At 46.5% G+C, this 20,233-nt stretch overlaps 1 protein-coding gene across 7 annotated transcripts in view; it reads right to left on the bottom strand.

Annotated features, from left to right (window-relative positions):
* COBL (cordon-bleu WH2 repeat protein) overlaps positions 1-20,233 on the bottom strand; it is a 277,937-nt gene that overhangs the window by 152,772 nt on the left and 104,932 nt on the right. For all 7 annotated transcript variants that reach the window (XM_027573901.2, XM_027573897.2, XM_035723297.1 and 4 more), the window contains exons 2-4: positions 15,547-15,750; positions 3,027-3,237; positions 1,091-1,319 (exon numbers count right to left, since the gene is read on the bottom strand). In XM_027573901.2, coding sequence (XP_027429702.2) covers positions 1,091-1,319; positions 3,027-3,237; positions 15,547-15,750 — 644 coding nt within the window. The remainder of the gene's footprint in view (positions 1-1,090; positions 1,320-3,026; positions 3,238-15,546; positions 15,751-20,233) is intronic.

Below are 20,233 nucleotides of genomic sequence, written 5' to 3' on the forward strand. Positions count from 1 at the left end.
TTTTCTTGGAAGAATTTGAAACAAACAGTAGAAAAACATGAAAAAATGGAATGTATTTCAACAACCCAACCTACTCAGTATTTGTGGAATAAATAAAAGGCCACAGATATCAAACAAGCCTCGTGAAAATAAGGCACTTTTATGAAGTTCATCTTAATAATGCTAAGGTCAAGGAATATTCATTTATTTTTTTCATTCAGTCATTCATTTATTTATTTTGGTCTGATAGCTGTTCCCAAACAGTCCGCCCATTGTGTCAATCAGGGAACTCTGCTCCCACACACATCGGTCTCCTGCCAATACCGACCTCTTGAGCGGCCATTCTCCCCAGCGGCTCGGGGCCCTCAAGTCAAGTACCAAATTCACACGAGGAGTAAGTTGTCTCTGGCATCGATGGTGAGGAAGACCAAGGCAGCATCATGAGCTGTGTTCAGGGACTGATCTCATGAACTCTAATGCGGGCAGTTTTAGAAAAAGAGCTACATGTGTTTTGCCACTGTTTTCTGTGTGTTGCTTTTTTTTTTTTAATACAGATTTTATTTCTTTATTTGAGAGAGAGAAAGCATGAGCAGGGGGAGGAGCAGAGGGAGAAGCAGACTCCCCGCTGAGCAGGGAGCCCGACACGGGACTCGATCCCAGGACCCCGAGATCACGACCTGAGCCGAAGGCAGACACTTAACTGACTGAACCACACAGCTGCCCCTTTGCCACTGGTTTTGATGATGAGCAATGTTTGAGACTTGGGGGCAGTTACCAGCAACTGAACAAAAAATCCAAGAGAAGACGGCTGACGTGTTAAAGAGCTACTTCTTTACTTACCTCGCCGCAGCTCACAGGAGATAGGGTGATGCTCAGGATATGCTCAGGATTGGGGGGGAAAGAGGCACAATTACAACAGAGGGCCATGGGGGCAGAAAATAAACCAGATTTATTTTCTGCCCACTTCCACAGTGCCTTGGACAGCATTTGGGTTGCCTGAAAATTCGGGTACCTGTGTCTACTGGGGACCTCGAGTCCTCACAGGCGGTGGGCATCCGCTTCCTGCCTGTGCTCTTACAGGTCAGGTGCCAAAGACGCAAGGGGGCCTCACCTCGTTTGTTGTCCCACGCGTAGAGCTCCTTTATCCCCAGCTCGTTGAGGGACTTGGAAAGTTCCACCTCCTCCCCGGCAATGTTGTCCCGGAGGAGCACCACGTGCTCTGGGCTGACTTCACACTTTGCACAGATGACCGGGAGAATGTTCTGGAGCGGCACCTCGGGGCTCACACGCACGATGGCCTTTTGGGTTCGCAGGTAATTCACTACCAAGCGCACAGATTTCTGGAAGAACACCCGGGATGAAACAATTCTGTAAATGTGGGCTTCACCCGCTGCTTGTGTGCAGGAACTGACGACGGCAAGATTTTGTGCAGCCCGAGCCCTTTGTCCAAAACTCAGTGGGTCACGGGGGGAAATGCCGTACTGAAAAGTGAACGATAAACACCTGGAACAATGAACTTCCCTTAGAATCTCTCACTAAGGAACAGACTGCTAACAACACAGGAGAATAGACATCGTGAGGGGTCTGGATTTATAATCTAACACCTATGCTGCCTTTCAAGGATCCCAAACAGACCCGACACAAAGCACTTACCTAGACTTTGTGAAGGAAAAGAGTTTGAAAGTGGCATGACCAATTCAATTTAAAGAAAAAACCCTAAAAAAACCCAAGATATTGAAGTTTTAGTTAAATAGCTAAAAGACCCACATAAATATATTAATATCTATGTAAATATATATAGTGTGTATATATATGTCTGTGTACATACGTATTTTATATATATATATATATACACTACACACATATATTTAAGCTACAGAAATATAACTGACATACAACAGACATACATGTAATAGACACGTAATGATGGAGATCATAATCAGAAAACAAAACAAGCAGTGTAACTAAACCTGATTCTGAATGTCTACCGATACACTGGCCATTGGGAAAAAAAAGTAATATGCCACAGTTTCATGCAGTCAAATTTTTCCTGGCCTTTACTGGCACAACATTGTCTGAGAACGCTGGAGAGGGGACCACGGCAAATGTGGGTTGAATAAAATCTGACTGAGGTGGATCCATGCCCCTTTCCAGAGTAGAGATGGCACCAAATAAAATTTATTAAGCCCCCCAAACCTAAAAGTTGATAGAAGATGAACTGTTGGCCACATCGCCATTTTTAGAAGCAGAAAAATCTAGTAAAAATTCCCAAGAATCTAAAAGCGTTTAAATGGGGCTAAAAGATCCACAGCAAAGGTTTATGAAGACATCCCATAAGCAGCTGGAGTTCATTTTAATCAATAATCAAAAGCCTGAAATACATCTATGTATAAGATATGCTCCAAGTGCAACGAGTAAACATTTCTGACATCGGTTTCTCAAAAGGGAAAACTCCTGTTTTTCCTCTCTCCAGGAAGAAGTTCGAATCTTCCCCCATTTCCCCATGGCTTCCTTGCACAGGAGGACCTCCAGAACAGAAGGAGAATCTCTAAAACTAGTTCAACAAGGTATCGGCTGGTGACTTGCGGTTATGTAAAGTTAAATTGATTAACATTAAATACAATTAAAGGCTCAGTTTCTCAGTCACCCTAGTTGCATTGCAGCTGCTTAATATTAAGTCTCATGTGGCCAGGGGTGACCGCCTTGGAGAGTGCAGAATGATAGACCATTTCCATCTGTGCAGAAAGTTCCAACGGCTAGCTCTGCTCTAGACAGATTCCTCTTCTATAATAGCCAAAGGAACAAAGATACAACCATGAATATTATTAAAGTTGGTTAATTTCCATCTTCTAAAAGAAGCTCAGTTTAGGGCCTAACTTTGCCTAGCAGGGAGGTAGAAATTTTAATAGCTGTCTGCATGTGTTGCTCAGATAAGAGGGGCTCCACCAGCCCCCTTCCTCAGCACCTCAGCCACGGGTGTCTGCATATGCCCTCAGATAACAAAGTGTCCCCCACCCCCGACCCGCCCCGGCCCCGGTCCTACTGACCTCAGGTGCCTTGGGTGGGGCAGGCTTCACCTTCTCTTCGGGAACTTTCTCTTTGAGAAATACAGTGTGCACATTCAGGGTCCCAACTAAAGTATTTGGCTTAAAACTCAAAGGCTGCTGGGTTTCCGAAGACCGGATCTCCAGGGCATGGTGGGACGGATTTAGGTGGTTCTGAAGACAAAGTTCAACCAGTAGGTCCATCATTGCATGGCTGAAAAAGGGAAACAGATCACATTAATTAGGATTGTTTTTGCACTCTCCCTTTGGTTAAGCTGAGTAAGGGTCAAACCCACGCACCAGTAGGTGAATGAGCAAATTGGTCATGTGTATGTGGTCATGCAATCACAGCTCATGAATTCCTGGCTCACGACTGGACAACGTTTCCTAACATTTCCAACACTAGTAAACAACATGCCTGAAAGAGCAACCACCAGAGCTGGGAAAAGAGTTATATTTGTATTAAGTCCATGGATATGTTGACTTGAATCCTACAAGGTTAATTAGCACAAGTTATATTAATAAAGACTAAATTTTCAGTGGTTCATCAATATAATGTCTCTTAAAAACTGACAAATTTTAAAAGGTTTTATTTATTTATTTGAGAGAGAGAGAGAGAAAGTGCAGGGCAGAGGGGCAGAGGGAGAGGGAGTCCCAAGGAGACTCCATGTTAAGCACAGAGCCCAACTTGGGGCTTGATCTCGTGACCCTGAGATCATGACCTGACCTGAAACCAAGAGTCGGTCACTCAACCAACTAAGCCACCCAGGTGCTCCCAAACTGAAAATTTTAAGTCGAAGATGATAGCTAAAAAAAAATTTATGCCTTTTTAAAGACAAAAAACAAAACAAAACAAAACAAAACCTAAGAAAATGACCTTGTTTGAATGTCAAAAACTGTCATCATGTCCCTCACCACAGGGAATTGTTTACCAAGGGAGGAGAGTTAACAATTCAGATTACTCCAAAGAATTTCCTTTGCCTCTTTTATATCTGCCTGGCAGAATGTTTTTATATTTAAAGCTGATCTCTCTTTCCCTAAATCTCCCAAGCAATAGAGAATATGCCTCCATGAAAGCATAGGTCTTTCCTGTGACCTATTTCTTAATCAGTAACTGACATGGCAATTATTTCTGGCCATAATTATGCTTTCCAGGTGTCTGGGGGTCCGGGGGTGTGGACTGCAGACTCGCAGTGCTTCTGTAAACACACAGGTGCCCGGGTTGCCCTGATGCAGCCCGGCACCTGTCACTCACCCCGAGGGCTGTGGGCTGCTGGAGACCCTGGATCCAGACAGGAGAACCACAGGGAAAGCCCCAAGCCAAAGTGAGTCCCTTCAAAGTGCCCTACTTCTTATTCAACTGCTACAACTGAAAATTAATCATAATGCTTGGATCGACACGATTTTATTTATTTATTTATTTGAGAGAGAGAGAGAGACAGACAGACAGACAGCAAGAGAGAGTGAGAGAGGGCACAAGTGGGAGGGAGAAGCAGGCTTCCCGCTGAGCAGGGAGTCTGATGTGGGACTTGATCCCAGTCCCCGGAGATCATGACCTGAGCCGAAGGCAGACGCTTAACCGATTGAGCCACCCAGGCGCCCCTTGGATTGATACAAAACAACTCAGCATTTCCCCTGGGTCCCTGGACTCTGATGGGGCATTTGTGGGGCCAAGGCGGTGTGCATGCTCACAAGTGCCCCAGCGCACACGGCCACACTGGCTAATAACACTGTAAATACTGTAAACTCCGATTCCTTCAGCTCCGGGGTAAAAGTCATCTTTATTCCAATCACAAGCTTCATGCAACGCAACAAGAAGGCTCCAAGGCATGATGACATTCCACTGAGAAGTCTCAGTACAGAAAACAGACTTCTAACAATGCTAAAATGAGGTCCTATTATTTGTTACCGCTCCCTGTGTATCCATGATGTCACTCACGTGCTCCCCCTCCTTGTCACCCAGTCTGAGAGGTGAGGTGTCCAGGAAAAGGCAGAGCGAGCTTGGGACCCTGGTCCATCTGATGCTCGCTCCTTTCCCACAAATAAACTGTCAAAATTTGAGTCAGTCTTAGAATGTAAATCACCAAGAACACAAAAGCTACTAATGTTACTTTCTGTTCTTTGAACCCACTAATCAGTAACATGTTTGAAACAGTGAATTAGATGCTCTGAAAAGGAGCAGTCAGCTCTGGAGCAGGGTGTATTTTTCTCCATCACTGAGAATAAACCCATCCTGCTATCATCGAAGCCAGTACTGATTAAATGTGCTAGCACAGTGATGTACCCATTTTCTGGCTGAATAAATAATGGGCCGCCCAAATCTCTGCCTTGTGTGTCTGGTGGATTTCCCCCCCAAATCGCCTGATCCATTCTGGCTTTCGATAGTTCATTTAATGCAGGATGAGTTTCTTCCAGTGACATTCTCAACACTTGGAAATGGAAGCAGTTTCTCAACAAAATGTTTGGGGGGAGAGAAGAAGGAAAAGTTCCCAAGCAGAAAATTCTATGTGCTGGGGAACTATCTCCTCAAATTTACTATTAAATTTGGGGGAGGAGAAGGCAAAAAAGAAAAAAAAAAACAGAAACAAAAAACACTAATATAAGAGCATGATCATAAAACCCAACACCAGATGCCCAGCCCGGCCATCATATGTGCTTAAATGGTATGAAGAACACAAAGTCTATTATCAATTCAACTTAGACAAGCAAATCGGACACCATCCTTTCCCAGTGGAAGAACCCAAGCCAGGACAGAGGGTTTCCCACAGGCAAGTAAGGAAGTTTTGGGGTGAGAGGAGCTCAGGTTTTGATAGCTGTCTTGCTCTCCTTCGGGCCGTCTGCATCTGTGACTCCCGGAGGGATGCGGCATCCTGATGAGGACCAAAGTTGGGTTGCACTTGAGAAGCTCGATATGCACCAGTCCAAACACGAGGACCTGGGTCCAAAAGCATGAGCTCATCTTGCAACGCTTCCTGCAGGGTCGGCCACTTTGTGTGACCCTGCCCCAGGCTCATTTGAAACACGACCCCATTTACTACTTTTCCACTGCACGCTGCTTTTTAGGATCACGTCCATGCAAAATGAGGTGGGGGGGAGGGGGGTTAGACTTTCTGCCACTTTTCACCCCACCAGTGAATCTGCTATTGGCTGGCATTTAAAAATACTAAATTCCCAAGAGTATGGCAGTTCTTCCAAAACGTCTTTGATGCCACTGGAAAAATCTACCCAGAAAGAGAGGAAAGGCAAAGCATAATGGCAGCACCCAAGGATGGACAGAGGCACGGCCTGGTCCCTGCGGGCTTCCTGTATGGATGTGTAGAGCGCAGCCTGCAGAGGTCAGTAGTGTCTCTAACCAGGTGTCAGTGTGCACCTTCCACAGGGTCTCAGTGGGTCCCTATGCCACTGGGCCACAGGAAAGAACTTTCCAGAGACTGGAAGAGGTTGCCTACTTACTCGTACACATTCTCATCACCTCCTGAGCCTGACAGTTCCTCACCTCGCACCTGCCCTTGGATGCAGCGGCACCTGCCTCGGATCAGCAGCTCTGCACACACCAGTTCTGTGAGGTGTGGGCATCCTTCCCATATCAGCAGGGCAGTTCAGTGAAGGCACCTGAGGGGAGCTGCCTGGGATGGAGTCCGAGCACCACCATTTACCGATTCTCAGACCTGCCTCCCTGTGCCTCAGTTTCCTTACTGGTGAGGGCATACAGACAATGTCCACCTGTTAGAGACTTAAATGAATGAACACTTGTGAGGTAGTGAGCACAGCGCCAGGCATGTGGTAAGGGTGATGAGTTTGCGAAATACATGAGTTCATTCGTTCCGGTCTTTTCTGTTTGCGGATTCTGTGTGGTGAGATGTTTTACGTGGCTCAGAGCAGAGCATCTCCTGTCTGTATGTGGCTAAACTCCACCCTGCTCTCAGCAAATACTGAGATATCCCAACACTTGAAGTAGCATCCTTGAGACTGCACCATCAAATTCCCCCAATCTTACAAAGAAGGAAAGCAAGGCAACTAGACACCCTCCGAATGTCAAAAGAAGAATCAGGTGTACTAAGAAAGTTGACTAAACCATCACTGCTAAGAATCCAAAGCACATCCCCTGGACCTCGGTGGACACCCAGCATTAACACCGCTATGAACAGAACTGTGTCCTCCTCAAAGTCATGGTGAATCCCTAACCCCCAGTGTGGCTGTATTTGGAGATGGGGCCTCTAAGAATGTAATTATGGTTACATGAGGTCATAAGGGTGGCACCGATCAGACAGGATTAGTGTCCTTACGAGAAGAGGCCCAGAGAGCTTATTCTGTGCACCCACAAAGAGGAGGTCATATGAGCACTCGGAGCAGTGATGGCTGCCTATGAGCCAGGAAGACGCCTCAGAAGGAGATCTACCCACTGGCACCTTGACCTTGGGCTTCCAGCCCCCATAGCTGTGAGGAAACATGTCCTTTGTGGCAGCCCCCAGTCTGTGGTATTTTAAGGCAGCCTGAATAAGACAAAAACAAACACCATTTGCAGTCTCTCTCTCTCTGATCCCAAGTAACAAAGAGGACTGGCCACTCAAAACCACATTGATGGCGGTCGAGGAGGGTCATGAGGTGGGTCTCTGGGGCTTTCTCTCCCAACTTCTCCTCAACATCCTTCCCCCCCCGCCAACCTCTTCAATCTGTTGTACCCCAAAATGCCTCTTAAGTGCTCAGAATGTAGGAGTGAAATTGATTTCCTGGTATTTGTGGTGATCTCTATTTTTAAGCTTAAAAGTATTTAAATTTTTTTGTGCATCTTTTTTTTTTTTTTAGAATTTTGGTAATATATTTTATTTACCCAATATACATCTTTCTTTAAAAAAACAAAACTATTACTGCCCAAATGTTTATAGACTTCATGAAACATTTTGGCAGGAGTCTGTGGCTTTGATAAGAAAAAGCTGATGTTCTTTCCCAGGCGGTTCTTTCTGAAATCCTGGCAGAGGGCCAGGCAGAGTGATGGTCAGCCAGTGCCCATACCCCCGCCCCAAATGCAGAGGCGCTCAGGACCCGAGGACATGAGCAGGCTCCTGGGGACCACATGGCTGGGACAGGGAAGTCAGGGAGGCCGCGCCCTATTTCCGTCAAGCTGGGCCAGGTGACGAGTCGCCCCTCTCTGGGACGCGCTTCTAGCCAAACCGCAAAGCCCTCCTGCGGTCAGGCCGTGGAGGATCATTCTTGAGCTGCAGCACTAGCCATTCCTACAGCTCTCTTCCTTCCATCGTGCAAGCGCGACCCTGGGCTCCCTCTCGGGGACCGTGTGCTCATCCTGGTACCTCTAGCAGAACCGGTGGCATGCCCTGCAGCTGGGGTTCTCAAAGACTAACCTTTAATCCGAAAGTCTGGGCATGGTCAAAGTCAGATTGCTTGGCCTCTCTCAAGGTTTCTGAATCACTAGGACTCGTCTGGGAATTTGCATTTCTACCAAGTTCCCAGGGATGCAGCCGCTGATGGTCAGGGACCACGCTGTGAAAACCGATTTACTCCTTGTACTCATGAAATGAGCATTTAGTACAAATGTGCTGATTAGATAAATGGGTCCCTCAATGCTGAGTTTACAAGTTACATTAAGGTAGCTAGTTCTGGGGGCCTCCGGGTGGCTCAGTTGGTTAAGTGTCTCACTCTTGATTTCGGCTCAGGTCATGATCTCAGGGTCCTGGGATCGAGCGCCTTCCTCAGCGCAGAGTCTGCTTGACCCTCTCCCTCCGCTCCTCCCCCTGCTCGCTCTTTCTCTCTCGTTCTCTCTCTCTGGAATAAATAAATAAAATCTTCTTTTAAAAAAGGTAACCACTTCTGGATATGATGTTAAAATGAACACACTTAATTTGCAGGTACAGTCAAATCCTAAACTGGTTGAACGTAGCTTAGTTTCATATGTGAAACCAAGGCCAAGATGTTTCCCCAAGCCATGAGCAGGGCAAAATCTGGCTATCAAGTCAGAGCAAGTCCTGGGAGAAAGTGCAGTCTTGCAGCTTTCTGTGACATCCAAGAGGTGGCCCCTATGGACGAGGTCGGGTGCAAAGGAACACACAGGCAGAACACCCAAAGGACAATGGAGAGACCAGGAGATGGAAGAAGCCACAGGCAGAGAAGTCTGTGGGTCAGAGGCAGGGGTCTAGGTTCAAGGCTCGAGTCACCGACAAGAATCTGGTCTCAGGGAAGCTTGGGTCCTCAGGCTGTCAAGTGAGGCCAGAGGGAACCAGAGAGCAGCAAAATGGAAAGGGAAGGGGTACCTTCATCCCATGTACAAGTCAGAAGCCGAGTCATCAGGATGATGGCACCAAACCCCCAAATCCTGGGGGCTCACCCTCACAAAACCCAAATGCCTCTTGGGGCCAGACAGCCACCACGGTCTGCAAAAGTTGTCAGTGTGTGATCTAGGATAGACTGGGGTTATGCCAACTGAAGAGACTAAGACTTAGAGAAGTCTAAGGCATTCAGCTTTTCAAACTGCTCAGAAGGCAATGCCAGTTGGAGCATCTAGTCCTAGAGAGAAACGTGCAGAGGCTGGGAGCCTGACAGTTTTTCTGGCTATGTGTGACGTCACGAGCTATTACCTGGACAGGTGTGGACAGGTGATATCAACACGAGGTGCATACTGGTTAGATAGATTCCTACCATGGTAACTTGTGCTCTCTCTTAACTTTGACTGCATCACCTTTGACCTTTATCTTCAGAGTCTGGTGCCTCCTGTGTCCAGGTCAAACACAAGCACACCTTTGCTGAGTGCTTCGCACTTGGCCGGTGAGTCAATGTGCCTTTTTGGGGGAGCTGGTACACAGCCCAACTATCTTTAAAGTTAGGTTAGTGTTTATTTTAAATGTGCATGTGCAATTTGGATGCTATTATTTTGTAAAGATTTATTTATTTTAGAGAAGGGGGAGGGGCAGAGAGAGGGGGAGAGAATCTCAAGCAGACTCCACGCTGAGCATGGAATCGGAGGCGGGGCTCCATCTCAAGACCCTGGGATCACGACCTGAGCCAAAATCAAGAGTTGGACACTTAACGGACTGAGCCACCCAGGCGCCCCCGGACGCGATTTTTAATAGAAGACCACTGTCTCCTACATTTGAGGAAAATTAATGTTCTGACAAGTCAGTTTCCTTATGACTTGCCTGGCACTGGAACACAGCCTTGTGTCCCTGGTGGCCTGCATAATCTTATTTGATTGAGACCCGGGGAGCTCAGGAATGACCCACACGAGACTCACTAGCACACAGCCACCACCCCGTCCAGGCCCGTGTAATTCCCCTTCTCCATCCATGTTCCAGTAGCACTGAATTCCCCATTCCTTGCACAAAATGGTCATCTTGTAAATGAGATTTATGTCCTTCTGCTGCTCGCTGGGATATCTTCCTCCCAGTTGCTTCAGAAAAGTTAGGTGTTAGGTATGTATTTTGCTCAACGAAAAAAAGACTATTTTCTTTTCTCTTTCCTTCCTTCCTTTACTGACGGGTTTAGCTGTCAGTGTAAACGTGCACTGGAAGCTGCATTTGGAAAATTGATTCCTCCCTTCCTTCCTTCCCTTCCCTCCTTTTCTTTCTTCCTCCCTTTCCATTTCCTTTCCCTTTCTCCCTCCCCCTTCCTTCCTTCCTCTCTCCTTCTTTTCTTTTTCTTTCTTTCTTTTCTTTCTTTCTTTCTCTTTCTTTCTTTCTTTCTCTTTTTTTCTTTTCTTTTCTTTCTTTCTTTTCTTTTCTTTTCTTCTTTTCTTTCTTTTCTTTTCTTTTTTTTTCTTTTCCTTTCTTTTCCTTTTTCTTTTCTCTTCTCTTCTCTTTTCTTTTCTTTTCTTTCTTGTATATTAGGATCCCACAAAATGAGAGTTCCCCTCTCTGTGATGGGTATCACACCAAATCCCAACCAGGAATGGCACCTGCTGTGAGCCATTAAATAGTGGGTTTAGCAAAGAACACACCTTTTCATGGGAGCAGCACACAGGTGATAACCTGTGGTTGCCCCATCACCATGCTATTTGCTCACAGCAAAGATTCTTGGGAAGGAAATCCAGTAGTACCTGGAGTCTGATGATCATAGTCTGCATGTGACAGACATTCTGTCACTGTCAGCTTTCAGCTGCTCTTAGGTTTCACCCAAACAATCAAGGGAATGAAGGCTTCATAGGGCAGAAGCATTTCAGGGAGGCAGTCACTAAAAGCAGGGATGATCACACACGTTCCCCAGGCTGACGGGAAATATGGTTCAATGAGAGCCACTTCTAGCCACAGTGACCAGAGCGGGCTGCATGTCCTGGGCATTTTTTTCTGAGAGGATTTCAGGGCAGTGAAACTCCTCTGTGAGGTACTACCATGGTAGACACATATCATTATATGTATGTCCAAACCCACAGACATACAGCACAGAGAGTGGAGCTGATGTCACTGAGGGGCTCCAGGTGGTGATGATACGTCTGTGCAGTTTCACTGATTGTAATGGGCACCCCTCTCTGCCAGGGATGTTGATAATGGGGAGATCGTGAGTTGGGGGGGAAGGTATGTGGGAAATCTCTGTACTTTCCTCTCATTTTTGCTAGGACACTGAGACTGCTCTAAAAAAAATGAAGTCTTCTAAAAAAAGATAATCTTCAAACAAAAATGTAAATCAAATTAAACCAAAGCAACCTGTCAGCCAGTTATTTAGAGAACTGTCTTCTCCTGGCTGACTCCCCAGCACCAAAAATGCCTTTTCTAACATCAACTCCTTAACTCGCTGAATGCCAGAGAAGAGCAGGCTCCGTTCAGCTCGGGAGCCATGATGAGCAAGAGGCTTTGCCAACACCTCAAGGGGGAGGTCGGATGAAGGACACCCCCAGAGCTGATGGGAACTCACAGCCTCCCTCCGCTCCAACCTGGAGCAGGTGAGCTCTCTCCAGAAAGAATGTGCAGACCCAATACCCATGTTATGAGAACCTGCGCTATTTTATAAGCATCGAGACCTAAACAAATCCTGCACAGTCGTAAGTGTGTCTGTCTTGAAGAATCACAGGAATGAACACCGAGGGAGATTTCCTATATTCTGCAAAGGGAATGTTTGCCTTTTCCTGCCCCGGGCCCCTTGGGTATGTGTACTAACATGGAACTGACTACCGCATCAAAACAGCCCCAACACTCTAGAGATTGACACGGTTTATGAAGCTCTCTTTTGCCTAAGGGCATTGTCTCTCTCTCTCTCTCTCTCTCTTTTTTTTTTTTAAAGATTTTTTATTCATTTGAGAGAGAGCGAGAGCACAAGTGGGGGGAGAAACAGAGGTAGAGGGAGAAGCAGACTCCTTGCAGAGCAGGGAGCCCGATATGGGGCTTGATCCCAGGACCCTGGGAGCATGACCTGAGCAGAAGGCAGCCACTTAACTGACTGAGCCACCCAGGAGTCCCTAAGGGCATTGTCTTTTCAAAGATCTTCTCTTTAAGTGTGCCCCAATGTCCGTATGCAGTGCTAATAACACCATTCCTAATCATAGGCCAGAGCATTTCCCTTACGAATGGCCCAGAATATGGGGGCACCTTGGTGGCTCAATCGGACTCTTGATTTTGGCTCAGGATCCTGAGATCAAGCTCTGTGTTGGGTTCCGTGCTCGGCGGGGAGTCTGAGATTCTCTCTCTCCCTCCCTCTGCCCCTCCCCTTGCTCTCTCTCTAAGGTAAATACATAAATCTTAAAAAAAAAAAAAAAAAAAAGAATGACCCAGAACACGAATTCTCATGTCCTAATCTCTGTAAGAACAGACTGCGGCTTTTATTTAAGTTTCCGAATCCAAAGGAAGCTTTAAAAAAGAAAAAAAAAAAAATCAGTCATATGCAGAATGCAATCATCAGATTGCAATTGCTAATGTCTCCTCTCGGACAATCTTTCATATCAGGAAAAAGCATGGTTAAGGGGCTGATTATAAATTTTCAACTGCTTGCTCGTCCCATTAAAAGCTGGGCATGTTCTCTAATAAAACAAGAGAGAAACCACATTTATTAACAATCAGTAGATCTATTTTAAGCAAGGGTTGGGAACTGGACTTCAGCCTGCTCTGATATTAAAGACCATGACACATAAAACCAAATCCCCAGGCAAGCAGCTGCTGAATCAGCACCAGCCAAGATGCCAAGGTCCCAGTTAAGCAAGCACATGGGCTACTGCTCTGACTCACTTAATCCTGCAGGAAGCTTGGGAGAGGGATTCTAATTTACTGCTGGAGAAGAGGGAAGTTTTTTAATGCTCGATCTTTAAGGCTGCATGTTTTCTCATAGCTACATTGCCATGCTACAAAGTGGTAGCTTCTACTTTGTAAAGAAAAGAATTTTAAAAAGATACAATTTAAGAAAGCGTTCAGTTTGGAAATGGTTTTCAAACCATTTCAAACCTGTACTTGTCAGGCAGGTATTCTATCTCTCTGCATGCATTTGGAGAACCGGACCCAGGTATCAGTGTGTTAAGACAGGACCCACCAGGCCATTTGTCTACAAAATATGTAACTAGCTTGATAGTGGCAATGGTTTCTTGGGTGTGCACTGAGCTACAGACTTGTCGAGTAGGACATAGTTAACATGTGTCCTCATAGACAGACCTCAATAAACAGTATTTTTAAGTATAACTAAATTGGGTAGGGGGCCCCGGGTGGCTCAGTCGGTTAAACGTCTGCCTTCGGCTCAGGTCGTGATCCCAGGGTCCTGGGATCGAGTCCTGCGTCGGGCTCCCTGCTCAGGGGGGAGCCTGCTTCTCCCTCTGCCTCTGTCTCACCCCCTTCTTGTGCGCATGCGCTCTCTCTCAAATAAATAAGATATTTTTAAAAATCGGGTTGAAAATATAGGAATGGTGACTAAACCATAATACATTCACTGATCAAACTTCACACATGTATTAAAGTAGTTTGTAAACCCATAGTAACATGGCATGCTTCTCAAGACAAAGTTCGGTGAAAAAATGTACTTAGAACAAGGGCTACTCTGTAAAACAAAGAGACCAGAGACTCTCATCACTTGCACATCACGACCCCTGGAAGCTCTGCCTAGAGCAACCGCCACAGAGCCACTGGCTTCTGGGAGCCGCGAGGCTGCAGGCTGGGGTGCCTCCCTCGTGGATCCAGCGTAGACCAAGTTCAACTGCCTCCACGGGAACCCTGCGGCTGGGACCCCAGCTACAGGAGGCCCCCCCCCCCCCCGCAAGGGGCAAGCCCCACACTGGGTGGGTGGGTGGCTCCACCCTGGGAAATGGGTTGGCATCATCTGGCACGGGAAGAGATGCCGTACCCCACAACTCATCAGCTCCGCCCCCAGCTGTGTAGAGAGGCCTGCAGCAAGCTTCCTCCCCTTGTTCGTGTATCCCGTGGAATGATCTGTAAGATGTATGCACTCCTTTGTGCGTTAAATTGCCACCTAGAATTTTCATGATAAGGAGTTTAAACAGATGCAAAGCATAGAATTTCAGGGAGAATCCAAATCCTGATATTTTAAAACAAAAGAGTTCCATCACTCTCTGCAGTGCAACCACCAGAATAAAAACACCCACGGTGGTGTGATTTCCACCATTACCCATTTTAAAAAATATTGGAGCAAACTGCTTTTTACAAGTGAAATAAGTCCTATCATCTCTTATTCTCGTTTTGTGAGAAATATGACTTCTATTCACTCCTGCCTCAGAATTAGACATATTTTTATGCTGGAACGTTTCCATACATAGTTGGTCACTCCATCATACTCTATCATAAAATCTGTATAAGCACTGAGATTTAATGTTTTGTTTCCTGTGACTCTGTGAAAATGTGTTCCTATAGATCAAGTTATCAGGAACAACAGTCGTAGCACAAAATTGATCAAACAACGTGATGATGTATCTTGAAAAAAAATCAGAAATTCTATTGGTAATACAATTCTGAATACTATGATCGCAGGAGGCTTTGCCAATGTTTCCGGTGTGGCTGACGTGGGAAGAGGAAGGGGCACGTGACCTTAACCTCAGGCACATTCCCGGGCAGTGCAGATCTGAGAAAGGATTCCGGTGGGCATCTCGGGGCTGGAGACTGGTGGGGTCGGGGTTTAGCCGTCAGTGTAAACGTGCACTGGAAGCTGCATTTGGAAAATTGATTGCTGACTGTGTCTACACCTCTGTGGGCCAGCCTGTCAGTGGACACTGGAAGGGTCAACTCGGGAGGCTGCCCTGGCTGCATCACTTTGGCGCCAAGGATGCTGGCGCGGGCTCTGGAGCTGGCCACCTACTTGGAGATGCACACGGGCCCCTGATCCCCGCCCTTCCTCCGAGCTCACCCTCTACCAGGACTGAGCTCTGCAGTCCCTGCTCCCTTGGGATGATGGCGAGCTGGGGAGGGGCCACTTAGCCAATGGGCATCCAGGTGAGCCACTTTGGATTGTCACCTAGATCCAGCTCTGTACCCCCGAGACCCCAGGTCCGACCTGACAAGGGAGCAAGCGCAACGCAGCATGATCCACTTTTCAGTTCTCCTTGGACCTGAGAATGGATGGCAGTGACCCCTCCCCGAGGTGCCCGGACACTTACCTGCCATTGACCACGCTCTTCTTCTCCAGCCCGCTGGGCAGAACCACGGTGACTGCCAGCATGCTGTTCCTCAAGGTCTCCTTCATGTGCAGCAGGTTCTGCGTAGGGCTGGGGGACACATCCCGGGAAAGCTTCTGTCCGCTGTGCATATTCGGCGTGGTGGGCTTTCTAGGAGGAGGGGGGGCACGAGCCTTCATCTTCCTCCTTAAACAATGACAGCACAGGAGGACTGAATGAGGTGAGAGCTTCCAACTATGACCTTAATACCATCACCCATGAGCATCCAGCAGCTTTCTAGGACTTGCCCTCATGACAAACCATCCTTGTAAGTATTTCTCCCTCCTCAGAACAGCCTTCTGAGGTACAATAACCCTTTTTCAAAATCCTCCAAATTGGCACACTCCTCAATACTAACAGAAAGGGGACAATTAAGAAGAACAGAAGAAGCATGCTTGAAAGGAAGCGTGCTTGAAAAGAAGCGTGATTGAAAAGAGAGGATCCGCTGAAAAATGGGTTTACCACCAGCGAGTGGCATGGTCATAATTTATACAGATCAAGGAGGGGCTGGTGCAGCAGAGTTTGCGTGGACCAGCCCTTTCTGAGCCACTGAGTGGCCACCTAATTACGTGGACTCCACCAATGGTCTGCCTCACTCCAGCTTCAATCCATGACCATGACCAGCTGAGGATCTGGAATCCACAGATCCATGATGTTGGGGATGTGTTATGACAGCATCAGGATGTACTAAATTAGCCAGAAAGCCCATCTGACCAACGCCCACCCACAGGCCACTGTGCATGCAGGTGGCTGCTGGGCAGCAAGGGACACGGGTGATAATATTGTCACCTTATTCCCAGCTATGCTTTGAATTCTCAGTTCACTTTGCAGGAGATTTGTAAACATCTGACAGCAAGCCACCCCCTCTGAGAAACAGGAACATTTTTTAAAATTTTCTAATTAATTTTATTTTTTATTATAATTTTATTTTATTATGTTATGTTAATCACCATACAGTACATCATTAGTTTTTGATGCAGTGTTCCATGATTCATTGTTTGTGCATTACACCCAGTGCTCCATGCAGAACGTGCCCTCCTTAATACCCATCACCAGGCTAACCCATCCCCCCACCGCCCTTCCCTCTAGAACCCTCAGTTTGTTTCTCAGAGTCCATAGTTTCTCATGGTTCGTCTCCCCCTCCGATTTCCCCCCCTTCATTTTCCCTTCCTTCTTCTAATGTTCTCCATGTTATTCCTTACGTTCCACAAATAAGTGAAACCATATGATGAAGAACATGAACATTTTGAGAAAGTCTTGTCTCCTCCAGATTATTCAGGAAAGCAAATGGCCTTACTTGACATATGTATTTTATTTTATATAAAGGTATGTCTGTCTACGTGTATGCGTACATATGTGTATATAGATACACGTACATATAGAGACATTTTTGTGTACATAAGGACCTTATTTTACAGAGGCCCTAGGTATTTTATAATAGCTAGTATTTACTCAGCACCAGGGCCTCTGCTAATAATAACCTTAGGAAGTTCACCTCATTCAATGCTCCAACTATTTGGCAGCTGAGAAAACTGCACATCCAAGAGATTCGTAGCAACCCTGAAGGCCCATGGTTATTGGTGTTGGAGCAGCGATGGAGAGCAGATGTGCCCGACTCCCAGGGGCTTCTCCTGCCCACCTTGCCCCGCCCCCCACCTTCTACCATGCCCTGCTGATCCACAAAGAGCTAACGAACTTAAATCCTCCCGCAGAGCAATCTTCTTGGAGGCACTCTGGCCCAAAGTATCAGGCACGGTAATTCCCTTTCTAGAAATTGGTCCCAAAGAAATAATCCCCCAATTATCGCACCACGGGACGTTCAAAGGTGCTCAATACAACATAATTTACAATGGCAAACAAACATAAAATAATCGAACCGCAGGTCAATAAGAGACAATTTCAATAAACTATGGTACTTTAAAACAATGTTATACTGGTACAAGTTAGATACACTCTAAAAGTACAGGATTTGATGTGCCAAAACACTTGATTCAGGATTTCTTTTAGAAAACAAATATTATTTTAGAAAATTCCGTTTTTAAGAGGATTAGGCATTGTAGCCATAGATCATAAACAACCTACAAAGACACATGAAAGAATCTCCAGGTTATGTGTATTATTACATTTTGATATTTTCACTTCTACGCATTTCCTACTTTTTCTATAATATCACCTATATATGAATTACTTGTAAAACAAAAGCGGTTGCTTAAAATTGGGGAGAAAATAGTAAATGGGATTCCGAGCAGGGCACAAGCTCCTGCCATTCATGTCACTGGTTAACACAAAGATCTGGATCAGAATGACATTCCAGACTCCTCCTCTACTGTGATACATAGACATAAATTGATTCCTTTTTTTCTTGGTAAAAACCTTACATCTGTGTCATATTTTTTATCATTTGTGCCTTATTCTTACCCCTTACATACTTTCTAATTTTTTAACTTAGAGAAATGAAAATGAGGTAGTCGGCATATAGCATGTGGGTGGAAGGGCTTTATATTATTAACTCATCTACCCTCCCGATGACACTCTGAGGCGGTACGACCATTTATAGGCAAGGAGTGTGGGCACATCTTGATAAGACTAGAAATTGGCAGAGCTAGCAATAACCTGAATGATTTTAAGCACTGAGTTCTCCAGCCCGTTATGAAGAACGGATGTCACCCCATTTTACAGATGGGGAGGTCGAGTCCCAGAGAAGTAGGTTACAGAGTCCCTCACTAGTCAATCTTGGGTTTAGGGCTAGATGCTCAGGCCCCCAGCAGCCCACTTGCTATTCACGTTACCTCCCAAAGATGTTTTCATTGGGGAAAAAAAGTGTTTACTTTTATCATTTTTGGGAAATGAATATCAGCTGTCCAGGGAGCTCTCTATTCATTTCTGGATACTAATAAACCTGGCTTGAACTCCCTCTGAGTCAAACAGAAGCAGCTCCTGATGCATTTATTCTTTTGGCTGGCACGACCATGGGAGCAGAAGCGGGGAGGGAGGCGGAAGAAATTGCCAGTCCCCGCAACTTTTCCCACGTGAACAATCTCCCCAGCTAGCCACCTGCCCCAGCTCTCATCACTGACATCTGCCCACATGCAGCGTCCTCCTACCATCTAGACTCCGCCAGTGGATCCTGTTGCCTCTCGGGATTCCCTCACTCCAAATGCAGGAGATGAGCACCGACCACAGAAGGCTGTGCCTCTTCTCATACCTTTCTCTGCACGGTGCACCCTGACCCCACCCCCCATGCAAGAGTGACAGCCCCGCAGGCTGTGAGGACACCCAGGGAAGCTTTCTGCCCAGCACAGTGTTACATGTGTATGCACGTGTGCATGCATGCATGTGTGCGTGTGTGTGCATGCACACTGAAGTTAGCCAACACTGATAAAACTGGAACCCTTCACACAACGACATGAATTTCTGGCTCCGGTAAGATCCGGTAAAGCGCTCAACTCCTTCACAGCAAAAACCGGGTGTGTGCTTCCATTTGGACTCAATGCTCTCACATACCTGTCCCCTGTAGGGCTGTAGCTAATATTCAAAGCACTGGCACAGCCTGGAAGTCAGGGCTGTCCCCTTACCTTCCATCCTGAACCTGCCCCTACTCTTCCCCCACTCACCTGGCAACGGGTCTAATGCTCCCTGCTCCTGGAAAACCCACAATCATGCCCCCTTGCCTCTGCCACACCGTACACCCTGCCTCGTATGCTTTGCTATCTTGAAAACACAGCTCAAAACCACGTCTTCTGAGAAGCCTCTGGATGCTCTGGGCCTAAGGACACAAGGCTGAGACCAGTGGTCCCCTCCCAGCTACACTCAGGAAGCACGTGAGAAGCTTAACCAAGTGCCCAAGTCCCAGCAGGGACCAATCGAATCTGCATTCGCGGAGAGGTGGTTATGTTAACGGATCACAACATTTCTCTAGAACAGAGCCTCCTTAACATCAAAATGGCACGGGGTTTTAGTTGCGATTTCTGTATCATTTGATGAAAGCAACTGACAGATTATGAAGATAGATGTCGATAAATTTGTGAATTTGTGTTTTTATTTTTCACAGAATAATACCTGCATATTTTGAGGGGTGCACTTGGGAAATTTCAGTCCATGCCAAGAATGGTGCCTGAGGTGTAGACAGAGTCAAGGCCAAACTTCAGAAGTGGTGTGTGTCTGTGAGCACACAGACCCTAGGGGGAGAAAGCCACTCCATGCCAGCCCGAGACACTGGACACACACACCCACCCCTGCTGCTATCGACCTCCCCAATGTGGCGATTCTGGCGCCTCATGTCTTCAACTTAATTTAACATCTCTGGAAGACAGCAGATGCTTTAATTTTTTAAAAGATTTTATTTATTTATTTGAGAGAGAGAGTGAGCGAGAGCGAGTGAGCACATGAGCAGGGGGAGATGGAAAAGCAGACTCCCTGCTGAGCAGGGAGCCCAATGCGGGGCTCAATCCTAGGACCCCGGGATCATAACCTGAGCTTAAATCAGATGCTTAACCGATGGAAACACCCGGGCATCCCAACAGCAGATGCTTTATTAAGGCTGTTTATATTCTCGATATTTAGTGCACTGCCCTTCATATCTACAGGTATTTACGAACACCTACTGATGACGATGACCCTGGCGAAGGTG

This window comes from Zalophus californianus, chromosome 12 (assembly GCF_009762305.2).
Source record: "Zalophus californianus isolate mZalCal1 chromosome 12, mZalCal1.pri.v2, whole genome shotgun sequence".
NCBI classification, from domain to species: domain Eukaryota; kingdom Metazoa; phylum Chordata; class Mammalia; order Carnivora; family Otariidae; genus Zalophus; species Zalophus californianus.